This window comes from Plectrocnemia conspersa, unplaced genomic scaffold (genome assembly GCF_051122295.1).
Source record: "Plectrocnemia conspersa isolate PC_06_02 unplaced genomic scaffold, ASM5112229v1 ptg000009l, whole genome shotgun sequence".
Classification (NCBI taxonomy): Eukaryota; Metazoa; Arthropoda; class Insecta; order Trichoptera; family Polycentropodidae; genus Plectrocnemia; species Plectrocnemia conspersa.
In genome coordinates, this window is record NW_028277173.1 from 26,464,552 (window position 1) to 26,481,913 (window position 17,362).

The 17,362-nt window shown below is 32.2% G+C and overlaps 2 protein-coding genes across 8 annotated transcripts; one reads left to right on the forward strand and one right to left on the reverse strand.

The window, feature by feature from the left end:
• Positions 1-7,348: 7,348 nt before the first annotated feature.
• Positions 7,349-9,705, reverse strand: LOC148232463 (required for meiotic nuclear division protein 1 homolog). 2 transcript variants are annotated; one of them, XM_088191330.1, is made up of 6 exons: positions 9,188-9,683; positions 8,881-9,114; positions 8,752-8,806; positions 7,977-8,181; positions 7,754-7,909; positions 7,349-7,648 (listed from the first exon to the last, which is right to left on the reverse strand). In XM_088191330.1, the coding sequence occupies exons 3-6, from the start codon at positions 8,802-8,804 to the stop codon at positions 7,472-7,474; spliced, it is 591 nt and encodes a 196-aa protein (XP_088047456.1). In that variant the 5' UTR covers positions 8,805-8,806; positions 8,881-9,114; positions 9,188-9,683; the 3' UTR covers positions 7,349-7,471. The 2 variants fall into 2 exon arrangements, with proteins under 2 accessions (XP_088047456.1, XP_088047455.1); XM_088191329.1 differs by lacking the exon at positions 8,752-8,806 and having other exon boundaries at positions 9,188-9,705.
• A 1,823-nt stretch (positions 9,706-11,528) lies between these two features.
• Positions 11,529-15,884, forward strand: LOC148232464 (uncharacterized). Of its 6 annotated transcripts, XM_088191316.1 has the most exons (6): positions 11,529-11,587; positions 11,751-11,815; positions 11,874-11,949; positions 12,021-12,103; positions 15,297-15,546; positions 15,655-15,884. In XM_088191316.1, exons 1-6 carry the CDS (start codon positions 11,569-11,571, stop codon positions 15,717-15,719), a joined length of 558 nt encoding a protein of 185 aa, XP_088047442.1. In that variant the 5' UTR covers positions 11,529-11,568; the 3' UTR covers positions 15,720-15,884. The 6 variants fall into 6 exon arrangements, 5 of the variants coding, with proteins under 5 accessions (XP_088047442.1, XP_088047437.1, XP_088047438.1 ...); XR_015810567.1 differs by lacking the exons at positions 15,297-15,546; positions 15,655-15,884 and adding an exon at positions 12,633-14,467 and having other exon boundaries at positions 12,021-12,524; XM_088191311.1 differs by lacking the exons at positions 15,297-15,546; positions 15,655-15,884 and adding an exon at positions 12,633-14,467.
• The last annotated feature ends 1,478 nt before the right edge of the window (positions 15,885-17,362 follow it).

A 17,362-nucleotide genomic window follows, 5' to 3' on the forward strand; every position in this document is an offset into this window, starting at 1 on the left:
TTACTAAAAAAAATGGTAGCCTATCTCCACATTTTGTATGGAATCTCGATGTCTTGCTTTCATTTTTTGTAACCTATCTTCCATTTTCTGTGTTCATTGCGAAATTTTACAACGCAAATCGTGGTATAACTATATATCAAAAAAGTAACTCTTATTATTCTTTAGAGTTAGGATTTTACCATTATCTACCGATATATAACCGATCGTTCACACTACAACGGAGATGGCACAATTGTATTTTTGCTGTGAATTATTGATTTCTAAAAAATGTGAATTTTTTTACTCTTTAATTATTCAAATGTAAAAAAAGTCAGAGTTTCTTACTACATTGTTGAATAAAATGCGATATTTTAATTCATCAAAAGCATATTTATACACGTAAAAATTCTCATTACACTACTTATCTACCAGAATTATTTTATTTTCAGTGCAAAGCTATAAAATTTCCCAAAAGTTTTACTCGTCGTCATAAACATACGATATTAACAGTTTCAAAATACTTTCAACGTATAAAAACCACGGACCTAACTTGAACAAAGACTATAATCAATGTCCAACCATATTCGCATTTCATCAGGGACGTAATATCAATTTTCGGGGGGGGGGGGGGGGGGGACAAAAGTTAACCAGTCAGGGGTCGTTTTTTTAATATTATTTCGATTTCATTAAAATTCATAGTAATTCAGAATATTTTTTATTAGCAACATTTTTATAATATGAATTTAAAATAAAATGTTGGTGGTTATAATTTAAGGAAATAATAATATAATATTACTGGTGAGGTAATAAATATAATTTCTAAGAATATGAAACATCTGTCTTAAATAAAATATCTAAGTGGGGACTAAAATGTTTTGCTTCATCTTTTTTTATTTTATTGTCATTTGCAATACCTTTTTATTGTCATTTGCAGCACCTACTATTGTTTTGCTGATCTCAGGGAAGTCATTTCAGCTTTTGCATTTTTTTCACACATTTTATAGAATGACGACCTTGCCGATTTTTATCAATTTAGAATCTACCTTTATAGATGCACGCTAACGAGTCTAATAAGATATGTATTAGAGTAAAAAAAGTCTACCCCGAATTGTCAACATTGGTCGAGATAATCGAGGACCGGAAAGAACGTTGGACATCCCTACTACCTCGTGGGTAATTAAGCCAGAATACTGGCTAGCTAAATAACTATTTTCAAATGCTTCTATAACTATATATTGCACAAGTAAAATAAAAAATTCAGTAGTTTTATACAATTTTATTTTTCAATAAAGTATATATTTATAATATACAATATATTAATGGCATAAATAATAATGCATAACAATATAAAATACACCTGTTTGCATACGACACTTTAATTTATTACATAGGTGAGAATGTTAAAGAAATCGTAAATAACTAATTAAGCAAAATAGAAAAAATAATTTACTTAAGCTAAACTTAAAAAAAAAACTAAGAAAAATTTAAAAATAGTTATAGATAACTCTATTATAGAAATGGTTGAAAATATAAAATATTTAGGAATAATTAGAGATAAAAAAAAATGTAATAAACATTGTAATCACATAATCAAAAATATTAGTAAAAAAATAAGTTTATTATCTAAGATGAGAAATAAGTTCAATAAAAATACATGAAAAATAATTATATATTGCCCCATTTTAATTATTGTGTAACAATATTATACAGTGGTATCTCGGTTATCATCGATAATCCGTCCGAAAACAATCTTTGAAATCCGTAACCGAGCCAATTATTTTCATATGAATCAATGTAAACCCATTTAATTCGTTCTAGACACCAAAATACATATGAAAAACACATTTTAAAGAGAATAAATATATAGTTTAATACTGAAAACAATAAGAATATTAAAGACTAATGATATTGTTCGGAAGGGGAATCTCCGTCCATAAGGACTTAAGGTATTAAGGCACTATCTGGAGTCACTTTCCTTTTTGGTATTTTGGCACTAGGACTAGCTTCAGAGTCAGTGGACCCATGTAGCGCAAGAAATGTATCTGACGAGGTCTGTTTCTGCCGCCTCTTTAAGATTTGCCTAAAATGGGGCAAGACATTATCATTGAACAAGTTGCAGACACGGTCTACTATAGCTTTGTCTGGGTGATTTTTCTCCAAAAACTCCTGTACCTTACTCCACATGAAGAATATGTCATTAATCTCTGAAGAGGGCACATTCTTCCCTGTCTCTTCCTCCTCATCTGAAGCAACTTCTTCATCTGCCGTCTGTTGCACTTCTAGGAGAATGTCTTGCAGCTCTTCAGTGGTGAGTTCTTCAACGTGTTCCTCCACCAACTCTTCCACATCCTCACCACTCGTCTCCAAGCCCATGGACTTCCCAAAATCAACAATTGACTGCACCACATATGTAGGGTCATCAGAGGAAGGCTCAACCCCTTCAAAATCTCTCTCATGCATACATCCTGGCCATAATTTTTTCCAGGCAGAGATCATCGTTCTGGATGTCACACCCTTCCAAGCCTTATCTATGAGGCTAATACAGGTGAGAATGTTGAAATGTTTTTTCCAGAACTCTTTTAAGGATATTTTTGTATCTGACGTTACCTCAAAGCACTTTTGAAACATTGCTTTTATATACAATTTCTTGAAATTTGAAATGACATTCTGATCCATGGGCTGGATGAGTGGTGTGATATTAGGGGGCAAGAACTTCACTGTGATAAAACTGAACTCTTCCAACAATGTGTCTTCCAAACTTGGAGGATGTGCAGGAGCATTGTCCATTAGCAGGAGGCACTTAAGGGGCAACTGATTATCCTGGAGGTATTTTTTCACACTCGGGCCAAACACTTCATTCATCCACTCAATGAAAATTGGTCTCGTGAGCCATGCTTTCTTGTTTGCCCTCCACAACACGCACAATTTACTTTTAATCACATTATTTCTGCTAAATACTCTAGGAGTTTCTGAATGGTACACCAGTAAGGGCTTCACTTTATAATTACCACTAGCATTACCGCACAACAAAAGGGTTAGCCTATCTTTCATAGGCTTATGTCCTGGCAGTGCCTTTTCCTCCTGTGTAATGAATGTCCTCTTTGGCATCTTCTTCCAAAAGAGGCCAGTTTCATCACAGTTGAAGACTTGTTCTGGGATGAATCCTTCAGCCTCTACGTAATCTTTGAATTCGGACACAAATTTTTCAGCCCCAGACTTGTTCGAACTCGCACTTTCGCCGTGCCTAGTATCACTGTGTATGCCAGTGCGCCTCTTGAATTTTTCGAACCAGCCTCTGCTGGCCTTAAAATCACTAAGTACACCAGCTCCACTAGTTTCAAGCATTTCTTTACTGAGATCGGCATGCAAGAGTCTAGCCTTTTCACATATGATGGCCTCTGAAACAGAATCGCCATTTAACTGTTTTTGATTGATCCAAATTAATAATAACTGTTCGACATCTTCAATTGTTTGCGATCTCTGTTTTGTTAGCACATTCACGCCTTTCGCTACATTTGCCTCTTTTATTGCTTCCTTTTTCGCCACAATGGAACTTATCGTGGAAGACGACTTCCCGTACATGCGGCCGATTTCAGCAATCTTAATGCCGCTCTCGTATTTTTCAATGATTATCTTCTTCAACTCGATCGTGTTCCTGGCCTTTTTCTTCTTTGAAGGGCTGCTGGCTCTGGAAACATTCTTTGGATCCACGATGGAGCTAAAAGGAAAGTTTTAACTTGTTAGCAAGGGAAACATTTAACAGAGACAATGAGATTTATTTTATCTTATGTGCGTTACGTACATTTTGAAACAAAATATACGTTAATACATTATACATAATCAAAAGGATTCTAAAAAATAACTTTAGTTCACGCCGGCACTGTATAACAAGTACAGTGGTACCTCGGCTTTCGTGACTTCGAACGATTTTTTCCACGAAAATTTTGTTTCAGTTTTCGTCGGCGTACACGATCCACGAACTGCGCAGTGTTGCGTTGTTTCTCGTTGTGTGAGCATCTAGCCCGCCCGTCTATCCAAACAATTCCATTGCTTGCCAGTGTGCTTTTTTTATTGATTGCGAGGGTTAACGAATTAAATGTGGATTTACATTGATTCATATGAAAATAATTGCCTCGGTTTTCGTCGGTTTCGGATTACAACGATTGTTTTTGGACGGATCGACGAAAACCGAGGTACCACTGTATAATAAAATTTCCATATCCCACTTATTAAATAAACCTACGGTGTAAAAGACAATGAAAATACTATAGTCTAACAAAGTTTTTACCGCCTTTCCATATTTACTTTATGGAAAACGGTTCCAAAATGCTGTACAAGTTGTCGTCTACTTTTAAATGCACATCCGCACGTTTCACATTTAAAATCATATGATTTATTATGAATAATCATATGCCTGCTTATATTGTCTTTAGATTTGAATATCTTTCCACAATTACCACATTCAAATTTTTTAGTAGCATTGTGTACATTTCTATAATGCTCTGAAAGATATTTCTTAGTTCTGAATGACTTTCCACATCTGCTACATTCGACGCAGTGATAATCACTATGGAAAGTCAAGTGATTTATTAAATATTTCTTTGCTCTAAAAGTTTTTCTGCAATAATCGCATATAAGAATGCGAATATTGCGATGGACATTCCTATCGTGATCCTGCAGGGAATTTTTACTTTTATACGATCTACCACATGTTTTGCATTCAAAATCATAGGAATGAATATGAACGTTCAAATGGTTTATGAGATATCTTTTAGTATTGAAAGCTTTCCCACATTTGTCGCATTCAAAATCTTTGCGAATAATTCTATTATCACCGTGAATAATTTTAATATGCTTAGCGAGATAAATTTTATTTTTAAATAAATTTCCACAAATATCACACACGATTTTCTTAATCTTTCCATGAACGAGTTTATAATGTTCTATGAGATATCCCTTGGTTTTGAACGCCTTTACACACTTCTCGCATTTAAAAGCATAATAGTTACTATGAATAATCATGTGCTTTGAAAGATAACGTTTAGTTTTAAACAATTTTTCACATTCGCGACATTTATACATATTAGAATCATGAAGTTCCATATGCTTCAAAAGGCATCGATTAGTTTTATATTTTTTACCACATATGTCACAAGTAAAACTATTGGAATTGTCATGATTCTGTACTCTGTCAGCGTGCTGATCAAAGTCAAATGCCTTTACACACGTTTCATTGAATTCAGACTTAATTACATCAGAATAATGTATAAAAACCGGATTGTTATTATAAAAAGACTGATTATCAACTGACTGTTGGAAAGGTTTTATATCCACATTAGTGATGTTCGCATTGATTACATCTTTAACATCATGCGTTTCTAAAAATGAATAATATATTAATAAAATATCATAAATAGTATGTTATTTTTGTATTGTACTAACTTATTTCCAGCATATCGTCTTCTTCGTGAATATTATATTGATTGTTATATTCATATTCTATTTCTACGTTTTCTTGCTTTATAAAATAAAACATTTATGTTTAAAACGTCGTTTTCTTTCTAATTTATCTTTAATTTCATTACCTTAACTGTACATTCCATCGTGTTCAAAGGGTTAAAAGTTCCACCTTCATTTCCATTACTTGACTCTATAAACCGTGTAACATTTAATATAACTTAAAATAATAAAATTGGTTATGAACACCTTACCAGTTCTACTGAAGTTGGAGAAAGACATTGTTGGATTATTAGTATAAGCTAATTAGAATAACCACACCGACAGTAAACGTCAAGAGATAAAAGCTTTTGGCCTAAACACCACATATTTAAAGCAAGCATTTTTTATAAATTATATACGAATTTATTATAATTATAAAATCTACATTAACGCCACGGTAAGAACCCAGATTAGTATAAACATTTATTTGCCTTGAATTTTTATGCTTTTAGCCCTAGCATATGCAAAAGTGTTTAAAAATACTTTTTTGCAATATTTATATGATGGTAAATACACCAAATAACACTCAATAAAACACGACAACACTGATAAAAACACCAAAGTTTTATTTATTATTACATTGAAACAAAAAAAAACTATGTTATTTTCCCATATTATTTTAGACTGGTGTTGAGGTATGAAACCTTTTTGTGTTTATTTTCTAATGCAATGGCTAGGACTGTTTGTCTCTTTAGTGAGATGTGTGATATTAGATAATATTGATACTCGCAGCTCATTTTCCATGTTTGTTCAGCTTGCCTTGACAAGGCCAGGACCACTGATGCCTACCTCTGCTCTAATCTCTAATGTAATTTTTAATATTTATTTTTTAAAAGAACCAATAAATAAATTTGTAAGAAAAAATACTTAAACTTTATAACTGTTAAAATGGCACATGTATAAAAAATAGCTGTTTACTCTTTATAACAAAAAATATTTGAAAATAAATACTTTATGGCAATTAACAGTCAACACACAAAAACATTGCTTACGCGTGATCTTAAATTTCTGCCTTATGATTAGTCTGTTACCCGCAGGACAAGACCGCCCCGAGGGGCTATACGGGGCGCTATTTAATTATATTTAACACGGTATGGGGACCTATTTATATTTTCATATAGATTTTACGTTATGACCAAAACTTGGCGGCACTCGGTAACACTGGCGTGACGGATTCTCTCGCCTAGCAACCCTCGCCACGTTCGTGAGCGCTCATGCCCCTTATATTCTACTATGTAAACAACTTCGTATCATAATAAAACATTACTGCAACGGCTAAATCTGTATCTAATTGCCACCCGTCACCATTCCATCGCCAAAACGGTTTTGATATCTCTTCAATTCCTCGAAAAAAAAATTGGAAATGGTTTTTAAGCAACAATTTTCGTGGGGACCTTTTTTTTAGCTCAACAGTCTATCTTCAGTTAATCTTTTCGGGAAAAAATACGAGATGGATTTTAAACAAAAATTTCCGTGATTACCTTTTTTAGCTCTCTCAGGAAAGAAATCCAAATAACCTTTGTTTTTTAGAGCCCGGGGCGCTAAACATCCGTCTCCAATTGTATCAAGTCAGATTAAAATATCTGCAAGAGCCTAAGCAGGGTCCAGGAACAGGTTAAAAATGAATTACTACCAATGAAACAAAAAATAAGATAAAGGATTCACATTGGGTACACATATTTTAGCAAAAAGAAATAAAAATTTACACAGTTATTCTTATTTACAAAACTGTCATAATTACTTAGAATTTTACAATAAAAAACAACTCTAAAATTCAAATCTGGTAAAAATTCAAACATCGACATTATCCAAATATTCCAATCAAAACCAGGACATTCGTGTGAAGAGAATTCATGGTAAAATTATAAACTTTTTGATTGTAATATTTTATTGACAAAACAGATCATAACAACGTTATTAAAAACTAAAATAATGAGGAACTTAAGAATATATTTTGTGACGCTATTTGCGCAGTAAATATATAATATATATATTATTTTTCAAAAATGTGCTGCCAGTATCGCTCTGAAAAATGAAGTATTTCGAATCCTACTTCGACCATAATGAGAATAATAATCATCCATTCTAATCGCACATGGTGTCTATCGCTCAGTTGTTCCGCTACCAATTCCACTAATTCAGCGCAATGAGACAGCTTTTCATTCAACACCTACAAAAGAACATTTATATATTTAATCATTATAAATCTCCCGTTACAACATCAACAAGTAATAAGTAAGTAATGGGAAACAAGATTCAAATTAATTTAACACACCTTTGTACGCCTTGATAAACTAAAATATGCTATTGTATCTCCGTAGAGCTTTTCTAAAGCTGCTCGCTCCCAGTAAAAATCGGGAGTGTCAAGTAAATCAGAATCCAAGTTAATGTGATGTCTCAATGCAAAAAGTGCACCAGTTTTTCGTAGAACCTTAAAATTATTTAATAACATAGAAGGGAAATTCATGTGTACACATAATATTAAAATATAAAAATACCTCTGATCTGGTCATCATTATTGGTTTTCCTTTTTCCAAATCTTCCGATACATCTGTAAGAGATTGGCCGTAGTGATCCAGAATATTTTCCCAAATACCCAATTTTACCGTTTGGCTCATTGCGTTGGAAAATGTGTATTTTTCTAATAAGTTTTCAGGATCCGGACTCAGCAAAAATGTAGAGCCTTGAAGCTGGCAATTTTTTCTATATGTTTTATAAAAATTATTTATGCATAAGTATAGTGATGAGTCGAGAATATTTTCGTTAAGATTATTTTGTGAGAATATGTGAGAATTTTATTTTTCTTAATTTTAAACATCTATAGTAGATTTCACAGTATTTAATGCATACTAGATTATTTCCTGATCATCGTGGAACATTTTATAAATTCTGAGTGGAATCTAAATTACTTTAAATTATTATCGATTGTATCATACATACTAACAATATTCAATAAATGATTTGAAGTATTTTTAGGACATATATGCCATAAAGATTATTTTAGTCCGTATATTTAAATAATTTAAAACAGAAAAACTATTTTTTGCAGTTTCTATTTTTTTATTAGAAATTATTTATGTGATCATTTGACATAAAACCATAGATAATAAAAATCTAAAATATGGAGCCAACCCAGCTAGGTTTTGATCGTGATTTTTATATTTACATATATATTTTGTAATCCATCATACAATTTGTAACGAAAATTGAAATTAATATATAAATACAATGGGCTTGAACCTTTATGTTAATTTATATGCCACCACCACTCACTCAGAAATGGAGACGGTAACTTCTCTGACCTTAGAAGGAACTCGCAACGTCATTGCTATATAAGTAAGATGATCGCATTATTGCTCAGTGGGAAGATAGAAAAATGCTTAACAAATAACAGAGACTCACCCCTGGGGTTGATATTTATAAATCATCACTTCTCTCTCTTTCCAAATGACGTCTTCTCTGTATGGTTCATCACCGAACATATTCAAGAACGATAAAACATTGCTAGCTTCTAAATCAGTGCAATTCCAGAAAACTACTGAGCCTTCGCGAAAGAAGAATATGTGTCTAGGTTCATCGGTGATTTTGTACTTTGCTAGTGCCAACAACGTATTAGGCATTTCTTGATCTGTAAATCTAACAATTGATATTATTAACATAATTGATAAAAATCATACTTTTAATATTTGGGATCGATTTGTATACTAACCTAAGGGGCATGTACAATCTGTCTGTCATTAGAGCCATTTTTAATTTCTCCAAATCGTACTCTTTAGCGGTAGCGTACGCTACGACCGTAAAAGTTCCGGGTTCCATATTTTCGGGGTCGATCTCCAAAGCGTATCTCTTCTTGATCCTCTTTTTTGATAGGCTAACGTTAGACGACGAATAGTCATGTTTGCGCAAAACATTGTTTACAGGGTTTATAGTCGAGGAATCGATTTTGAACTTTGAACGCAGTTCGCTCGCTTTTGATAAAACGATTTGAGAACTGCAACTCAATTTTCTCACATTTATTAATTTATTTAGGCTCAACTTGGGCGAAATTGTCACGTTCGAACTAGCAAACAATCCACACCATTTGAATATTTTAATTGAATTCATTTCTGATATTATTATTATAACATGTTTTTGAACGCGGCAATCAGATGACAACAATGTAACCTCGAAAAGATGACGTTTATATTCAGTGCTGCCATTAGTATAAAAATAGTCACAATACTTTTGGTTAATTTGGGGCTGATCATATTTTTATAAATTGAAGACCTTGTTTAGGGTCAATCCAAATAGCGCCGCTAAACGCAAAAGCTTAAATTAAGCAAAAAGGAAAAAATATATAAATTTTCTAAAATATTTTTAGAAAATTTAATAAATATAAGTTCAAATTTGATATCTTCTTTTTCCTTTTTATAAATGCAGAGCCGGATTAAGATGAAAATATACTCTATTCCATCGATACTCAGCCTGCGGCTCACAAATCTTTTATGTGTGGCCGAATACTCATAATTGTTAGCAAATATTTTCAAACTTTTGGATTGTTTTTCAAAACTTTGAATTGTACTGAAACTATCGTTATTTAGACGAGTAGGAATAACTCCCTACCACCGGTGGCTTGTGTTTCTTCCCTTACTTTAGTACTTTACCTATCTCAGTCACATTATTTGCCCCCACCCTTGAATTGTTCCAAAAAAATGCACGTCATTCAATGAAAATCCATGAATCTGAATGAAATCGAAATATTCAAAAACGACTATTGACTAGTTAACTCTTTCCCCCACCCCTCTTTCCTAAAAAACTGAAATGACGCGTTTGATTCAAAACCAAAAATTATCCCTCATAAAAAACTTAAGAAAATAGTCTCGAAACTATCCCAGAAATATTTTTTAAAATATGTAATCTTATAGATATATATTTTGACCAGTAAAAATATAATTTTAAAAGTATATTTACATTTACATACTTATTGTATAAATTATATTTTCACTAGTAAAGTCTAAATACATTTTCACTAGTTCATATATAATATATACAGATCAGAGGCAGGCGGTGAAATACTTTCCCTCTCGATCGCTCGCGTGTTAAGTAACTAGAGTGAATGAGAGATAAAAGCATGCAATGCATGACGTCCCATCTGGCATATGCTTTATAGTTTGTTTGCACTTCTATGTTACTTTGTTTTAAAAAGATGATAGCTACCATTATCGATATTACTATAGACTTCTGATATAAGAGTATTGATCAAATTTTATTTAGACATCGGTCATAACACATCGCCGTGCGCAAAGAGTCGTCGTGTGTTATTCATTATTAAAACTAAGTTTTAATTTTAACGTATACTAAGTTTTAAATTTAAATTTTTATGTATACTTTTGCAGACGTTAGGACCAAAGTATAAACAAGCAGAAAAAGTGTTCATACCAATCTGGTTTCTGAGCGTGGTGCCGATAAAATTAACAAGTATCAGATAATCAATTATCAGTAAAAAAAAATATAATATTTATAACAAATTTTAAAATTTAACTTTCATGTGCCCATGCTATACAGCTTTGTCTTCGTGTCGTCGTTATCCGAGAGAAACTTTATTTTTTTAAATTTCAGATCTGATTCATCGGAATTATTATATTTTCGGCTATCGCTATATATATTATTTAAACTAAAGTTAGTTTATATTAAAATTATTTAACTAAGAAAAAATATAAAATTTACTTGTAAAGTCGAAAAATAGTTGAGAAGCGCAGGAACACTCTGCGCTTCGACACAAATCTCCCGACAACAGACAAACCAATACTGACACACGTTTGAAACGCCGTCTGATGTGTGCGTCAGAGCGAGTGAGAACGTGAGACACCTTGTCCTGGTTTTCTCGCTCCGTCACACGCACTTATGCTTCACGCTCGCACGCATAATCCATGCGAGAGACAAGGGAATATATCCACCCGTCTCACTTTTGCAAAATTCTCCGACAAAGCGGTATTGCATGGGCTCGTAAAAGTTAATAACTTTTCCGTAACATTTTTCCACCATGCTCGACAATTAGTCGCATTTGGACCAAACGTTGGTTACGAACTGTCAACTCAACGTCGAGTTACAATGGCTTATATCAAAACAGGTATTATTTTATTTTTTCTAGTCACATTTAACAATCGAAACAAAGGAAATATCTTTAAAGTTTATTCTTTCTAATGTCACTACTCCGCAAAATTTATTTATGTTTAATTTGAAATAAAAAATTGTACTTATATTTTTTACTACTTAGATATTTATCTTTGCAGAAGCGGACATCGAAAACGACAATGTAACGTTTGCTTCTGTTGACACAATGCAATGTAAAGTCGAGGTAATGAAATGTAATATTTCTTAAATGATAAATCACCTTAAATATATTTTTTTTCAAGTTATTAAATGTAAAACGCGAATATGATAGCAGCGAAGATACATACAAAAACAATATAGACGACATGTTCGAAACAGGTTAGACATACATACATATATGAACATATATGTATGTATTTTCATTTTCATTAATTATTATATGATTTTAGAAATGCACGACGTTAAAGATATACTTGAGACAGTTCCTATCAAAGTGGATATTATATCACAGCAAATTTGCAACCACACTAAAGTAATACTCAATTAGATGTATTAATTTTTATGAATTTCAGGTTCCGTGATTAAAGCGCACACAGATACATACTCGATTTATATTTAATATGTTCCTGTTTTGTCCGGCTTTAAAAAAATAATAATATTTATAAGAAAGTATGGCGATATTTGCTGTAACTCGATGAATGCAAATGATACACTTATGTACAACTTTTAAAAAAATGTTCCATTGAGAATTTTATTGAAATTATTATCTTAGTATTTAGTAAAATCCATGAAGTTCTAACCAAAAATAAATCACACATGCTCAAGATTTTAATGGTTTCGCGAATCTCACTTATACGTCGCTGCTTCCAGGAATTAATATATAGTTTGTGAAACAGAAAATAAGATAAAGGGAGACTCATTGATGAGTCGTCCAATCCTCTGTCGATTTAAATGTGATTATATTTTGTGTATATTTTTCTCTGTATGTTTTTTAATGCGCTTTAATCCAATTACTGAATTCGATACTTACAATTTTTCTAACATTTAGATTAAAATTTTAGAACCATGAAAGAGAAGAATCTAACAAAGTTCTGCCTATTCAAAACTATTCTTATAAATTTGAGAGTAGCAAATGTGGAAAAGTTTTCGAGACAAAAACCATTCTTTCGCGACATATGCGTCTTAAAAGTGATCTTCATAAGTTTGAATGTGAAAAATGTGGAAAAGCGTTCACAAATAAAAACTTTCTTTCGAAGCATAAGCAATGTCATGGCGATGCTTGTAATTTAGAATGTGAAAAATGTGGAAAAGCGTTCAAAGCGAGATCTGTTCTTTCACGACATATGATAACTCATAGTGATGCTTATACCTTTGAATGTAAAAAATGTGGAAAAGCATTTAAATATAAAATCTCACTTTTAAAGCACATGGAAATTCATAGCGACGAACTTAAAACTTTTAAAAGCCAGCTTTCACACCATATGAAATCTTATAAAACTTTTACGTGCGATGAATGTGGAAAAACGTTTAATTATAAATACAGCCTTTCAGCGCATATGAAGACTCATAGCGACGCTCGTGACTTTAAATGTGAAATATGTGGAAAAGCATTCAAATATAAAAACTATCTTTTAATACATATGCAATATCATAGTGACAATCGTGACTTTGAATGTGAAAAATGTGGAAAAGCATTTAAGACAAAAACCATTCTTTCACAACATATGGTAACTCATAGCGACGTTCATACTTTTGAATGTAAAAAATGTGGAAAAGCATTCAAAACTAAAGGCACGCTTACAGCGCATGTTAAAACTCATAATGACGCTCGTAACTTTAAATGTGAAGAATGTGGAAATACGTTCAAAACTAAACGCAGCGTCTCAGTGCATATGATAAGTCATAGCAAAATTTATGCTTTTGAATGTAAAATATGTGGAAAAGCATTAAAGTCTAAGATAATACTTTCAAAGCATATGCAAACTCATAGCGATGTTCGTGGCTTTGAATGTGAAAAATGTGGAAAAGCATCAAAAACTAAAGACGATCTGTTACGACATTTGAAGACTCATACTGGAGCTTATGACTTCGGATGTGAAGAATGTGGAAAAGCGTTCAAAACTAAAAGTGCACTTTCAGCGCATGGTAAAACTCATAGCGACGCTCGTAACTTTAAATGTGAAAAATGTGGAAAGGCGTACAAAACTAAATGCAGTCTCTCGATGCATATGATGACTCATAACAATGTTCGCGACTTTGAATGTGAGAGATGTGGAAAAACATTCAAATATAAATACTATCTTTCAATACATATGCAATGTCACAGCGATACTTACAGCTTTGAATGCGATACGTGTGGAAAAGCATTCAAAACTAAATGCAGTCTCTCAATGCATATGCCGACTCATAGTAATGTGCGTGACTTTGAATGTAAAAAATGTGGGAAAACATTCAGAACTAGTAGCAATCTTTCACGGCATATGATAATTCACAACGACGCTTGTGAGTTTGAATGTGAAATTTGTGGAAAAGGATTCAAATCTAAACCCTATCTTTTACGACATATAAAAACTCATGTTAATGCTTATAAGTGATGAGATTTTTATTCAAGGTTTTTATACTAACTCAAGATATAGAAATGTAATGGAAAAAACGTATTCTATGCTATAAATCCATAGTTTTGAATTAAGTGATAATATACAGAAAGTCGAAAATTAAAACACAGCGTCGCCAGCGAACACTTCTTTAATTATCTGGACAAATTAATGCAGACATGCAATTAAACCTGCTCCGGGAAAATGTGTAGAAACTTTAATTTTTAGTGTGCTAAATGAGACTGTTTAATTTTAATTATTATGTTGACATTAAAATTTTAATTAAAAAGCTACAATGCAAATCGTTTTTATTTATAGTTGCGTTCCAAGGTTCATATACATATAATAAACGTAAACGATGAAAGAGCCACATAGAAATAAAATAATTTAGTAGTGACTTATAAATGAGGCCGTACAAAATTTATTCTCCTTTGGTTTTTTCGAGTTTTGAGGCGGAAGGGGTGTGATTGCAGCCAAATATTATTATTTATATACAGTGCGCGGGGTCCGCACCGGCGTACAAGCCCACCAGAGTTGTCAAGAGTGCTGCCAACATTGGCCATAATAAAAGCTAATTATAATTAATTACAATAACTTTAAAAAAATATAATATTAATTTGTATTGTATTTTTGAGCTCATGTTCTGAATGTAATGAGATGAGGGTATTAAGAGAAGTATGGCGTAAATTAATTTTTTACCTGGGATGCTAAATAACTAGAGCCGCTCATGTTTAGCGTGACAATGTATTCCAGAAATTTTTAAGAAAATTGAAACGGCAATTTTATTTATTTATTTTATTAAATCTTCCGTTATAACTTGACAGGTGCAAACCCAATGCGTTACAACGGTGTAAATCTGTACCAACTGAGTGAGTCAATCAGATATAATGAATAACTACAAGTATTAACCACCAGGCTAAACTGAATTTAAATTCTTAAAATTTTAAAACTTGAAATTCTAAATAATAATTCTAGTATTTTTTTAACACTTGCCTCCGAGATCTACATTAGAAGAAAGGTGAAATTCTTAATACGCAAATATGTTTTAATCAAATAAAAAAATGATATTCCTTTGACTTTTTAAAATGTTTTTCGACCTAATAAAACCTCATATTACATAAAATGTTATAGTCGCCTAAAGCGCTGTTAAGACTACTGTCACTTGTGTGCTTCACGGCTTTTCGGCCAGAGAGGTTAAGATATCAAAATGAGACTCGGGTTGATTCTTTTTCGTCAAAGGCAATTGCCGAGAGGCGACATTTTTCGAGGAAAGTATCGACTCGTCCAACGCGTAACTCCGACCCACCTGTTCGAACTCCGAGCGGATTTAGATCGCGAAAAGAGCAATATGCAATATTTGAGATTCCCCTACCTGTCGCTGGTAAGATTTAGTTTCTATTCACGATTTTATATTTTAATAATTTGACTGATCACCTTAATTTTAAGTCTTTGAGTTTTGATTTCATATTTGTTTATTTAAATATTTCAGGAAGAGAGCAGGGGCCATGCTCAAGCTTTCGGCAAAACCGATTCCAGAAAAAAATTCTTCGCTGATATCAATTTAAAAAGAAAATTCAAAGAAGATGTTCTCTTCGTGGACAAGCTGCAGCATTTAAACAACAGCGATAAATGGGATTAATATTATACAAATGAATTAAAATACCTGTAAAACATTTATATTAGATATATTTAATAATTAAATAAAAATGTAAAAGCCTCCTTTGCTGAAATTTATTGCTCCAACAAAAATAATACCAAATTTTGGTCAAAAATATTATCTGAAAAAATCATGAAAGATTTTAATCTAAATCAGGGCAATCCGTCACCTTGTCCCGTAGATGTTAATTTACATTAATTCTCGATTTATTTAAAAAAATGCTGTAATGTCCGCCAATATGTCCTCGAATAGAAACCAACCAATGTCGGATTCAATTAAGAAGTGAAAACATTTGTAGTAAGTGAGAAAATATATAATTTTCTGGATTTAAAGCTGTAAAAGTGCAATCGGAATTATGCTGGTGAATGCCACTTCTTATTATAAGTTGTAGAATCCTAATATTAAAAAAATAATAACAAAGCGAATTTTCCAGTTATATAGAGATCCAATACCATTTCATTTCTGAGATCGAGCATTATGGCTGTTCTCAAAATATGTATTGAAAATGTTCCAGGGCACCGTTTAACAAAATTGCCGAATTTTTTACCTCGAGTAAAACTAGTGTTTTTACCTACAAACACAAGTTTGATCCAACGATGAACCAATGTGTGTTTAAAACATTCAAATTCCCAATAATGCTGATATGAAACGGAACATTAAGATTAGTGCATCCAAATTCATTACCCCGTTCTAAGATATTTTTATTTATTACACTATTATATACTGACACAGAATTGTAATTTATATTAATATAAACTAAAACATTTGATTTTCGTATTTTGCTCAAATAGTATTTAATTATAAAAAAAGAAAAATAATCCAAGAAAAAATTAAAACATGTATAATTGTTATTATATTATTTAATGGAAATATTAATGTACACACACAAGGACGTTTTTTAGGAAGGAGGGGAGAGGCAAAAATTAGCCAATCAATGGTCGTTTTTTTAATATTTCCATTTCATCAAGATTCATAGTATTTCATTAAATAGCATGCATTTTTCTGGCAAAAGTCCTCTTTGGAAACTGTCAAAAGCAATAAACCGTGCGGTCGCCGTTGCAGTGGAAACGCTCGGTTATCTAACGTTCATAATATGACTTTTTATAACAATATTATGACTAACAATAAGTTAGATTTAAATGAAACACATCTAAACCAAATTTTAACTAATAGGAGAGTGCAAAAAACAATTATCCCTTCTCAGAAGTCAAAAATCCACGTCAAAAGCAATAAAATCGTGTCGTCGCTGTTGCAGTGGGAACAATAGTCAACGAGCGTTTCCACTGCAACGGTGACAAAATTTATATTCTTTGCTCATAGCTAAATCTGGAAAAAATATACTTTGGGGAATAAGAATTAATAAGGACAGCTATATCTGGAATTTTTTGACAGAAAATTAGAGTAGATATGAGCTTGAGAAACAAGCAAAACTTATCTTACCAAATGTTGATTACAGAACTGTCAGAAATATATAAATAATAAAATAAAAACAGCAATAAAAGTGCACCTGGTCCTGATGTATTAAAATAATGTGACCAAA

Excerpts from the sequence above, each read along its gene's own strand:
- LOC148232464 (XM_088191311.1), top strand. Across the intron at positions 11,816-11,873 it reads CAATGCAATGTAAAGTCGAG|TTATTAAATGTAAAACGCGA; the intron begins GTAATGAAATGT and ends TTTTTTTTCAAG. Across the intron at positions 12,104-12,632 it reads AAATTTGCAACCACACTAAA|AACCATGAAAGAGAAGAATC; the intron begins GTAATACTCAAT and ends TTAAAATTTTAG.
- LOC148232463 (XM_088191329.1), bottom strand. The coding sequence starts at position 9,582 with ATGAATTCAATTAAAATATTCAAATGGTGTGGATTGTTTGCTAGTTCG. Across the intron at positions 7,910-7,976 it reads TAATGATGACCAGATCAGAG|GTTCTACGAAAAACTGGTGC; the intron begins GTATTTTTATAT and ends AATAATTTTAAG. Across the intron at positions 7,649-7,753 it reads GTTTATCAAGGCGTACAAAG|GTGTTGAATGAAAAGCTGTC; the intron begins GTGTGTTAAATT and ends GTTCTTTTGTAG.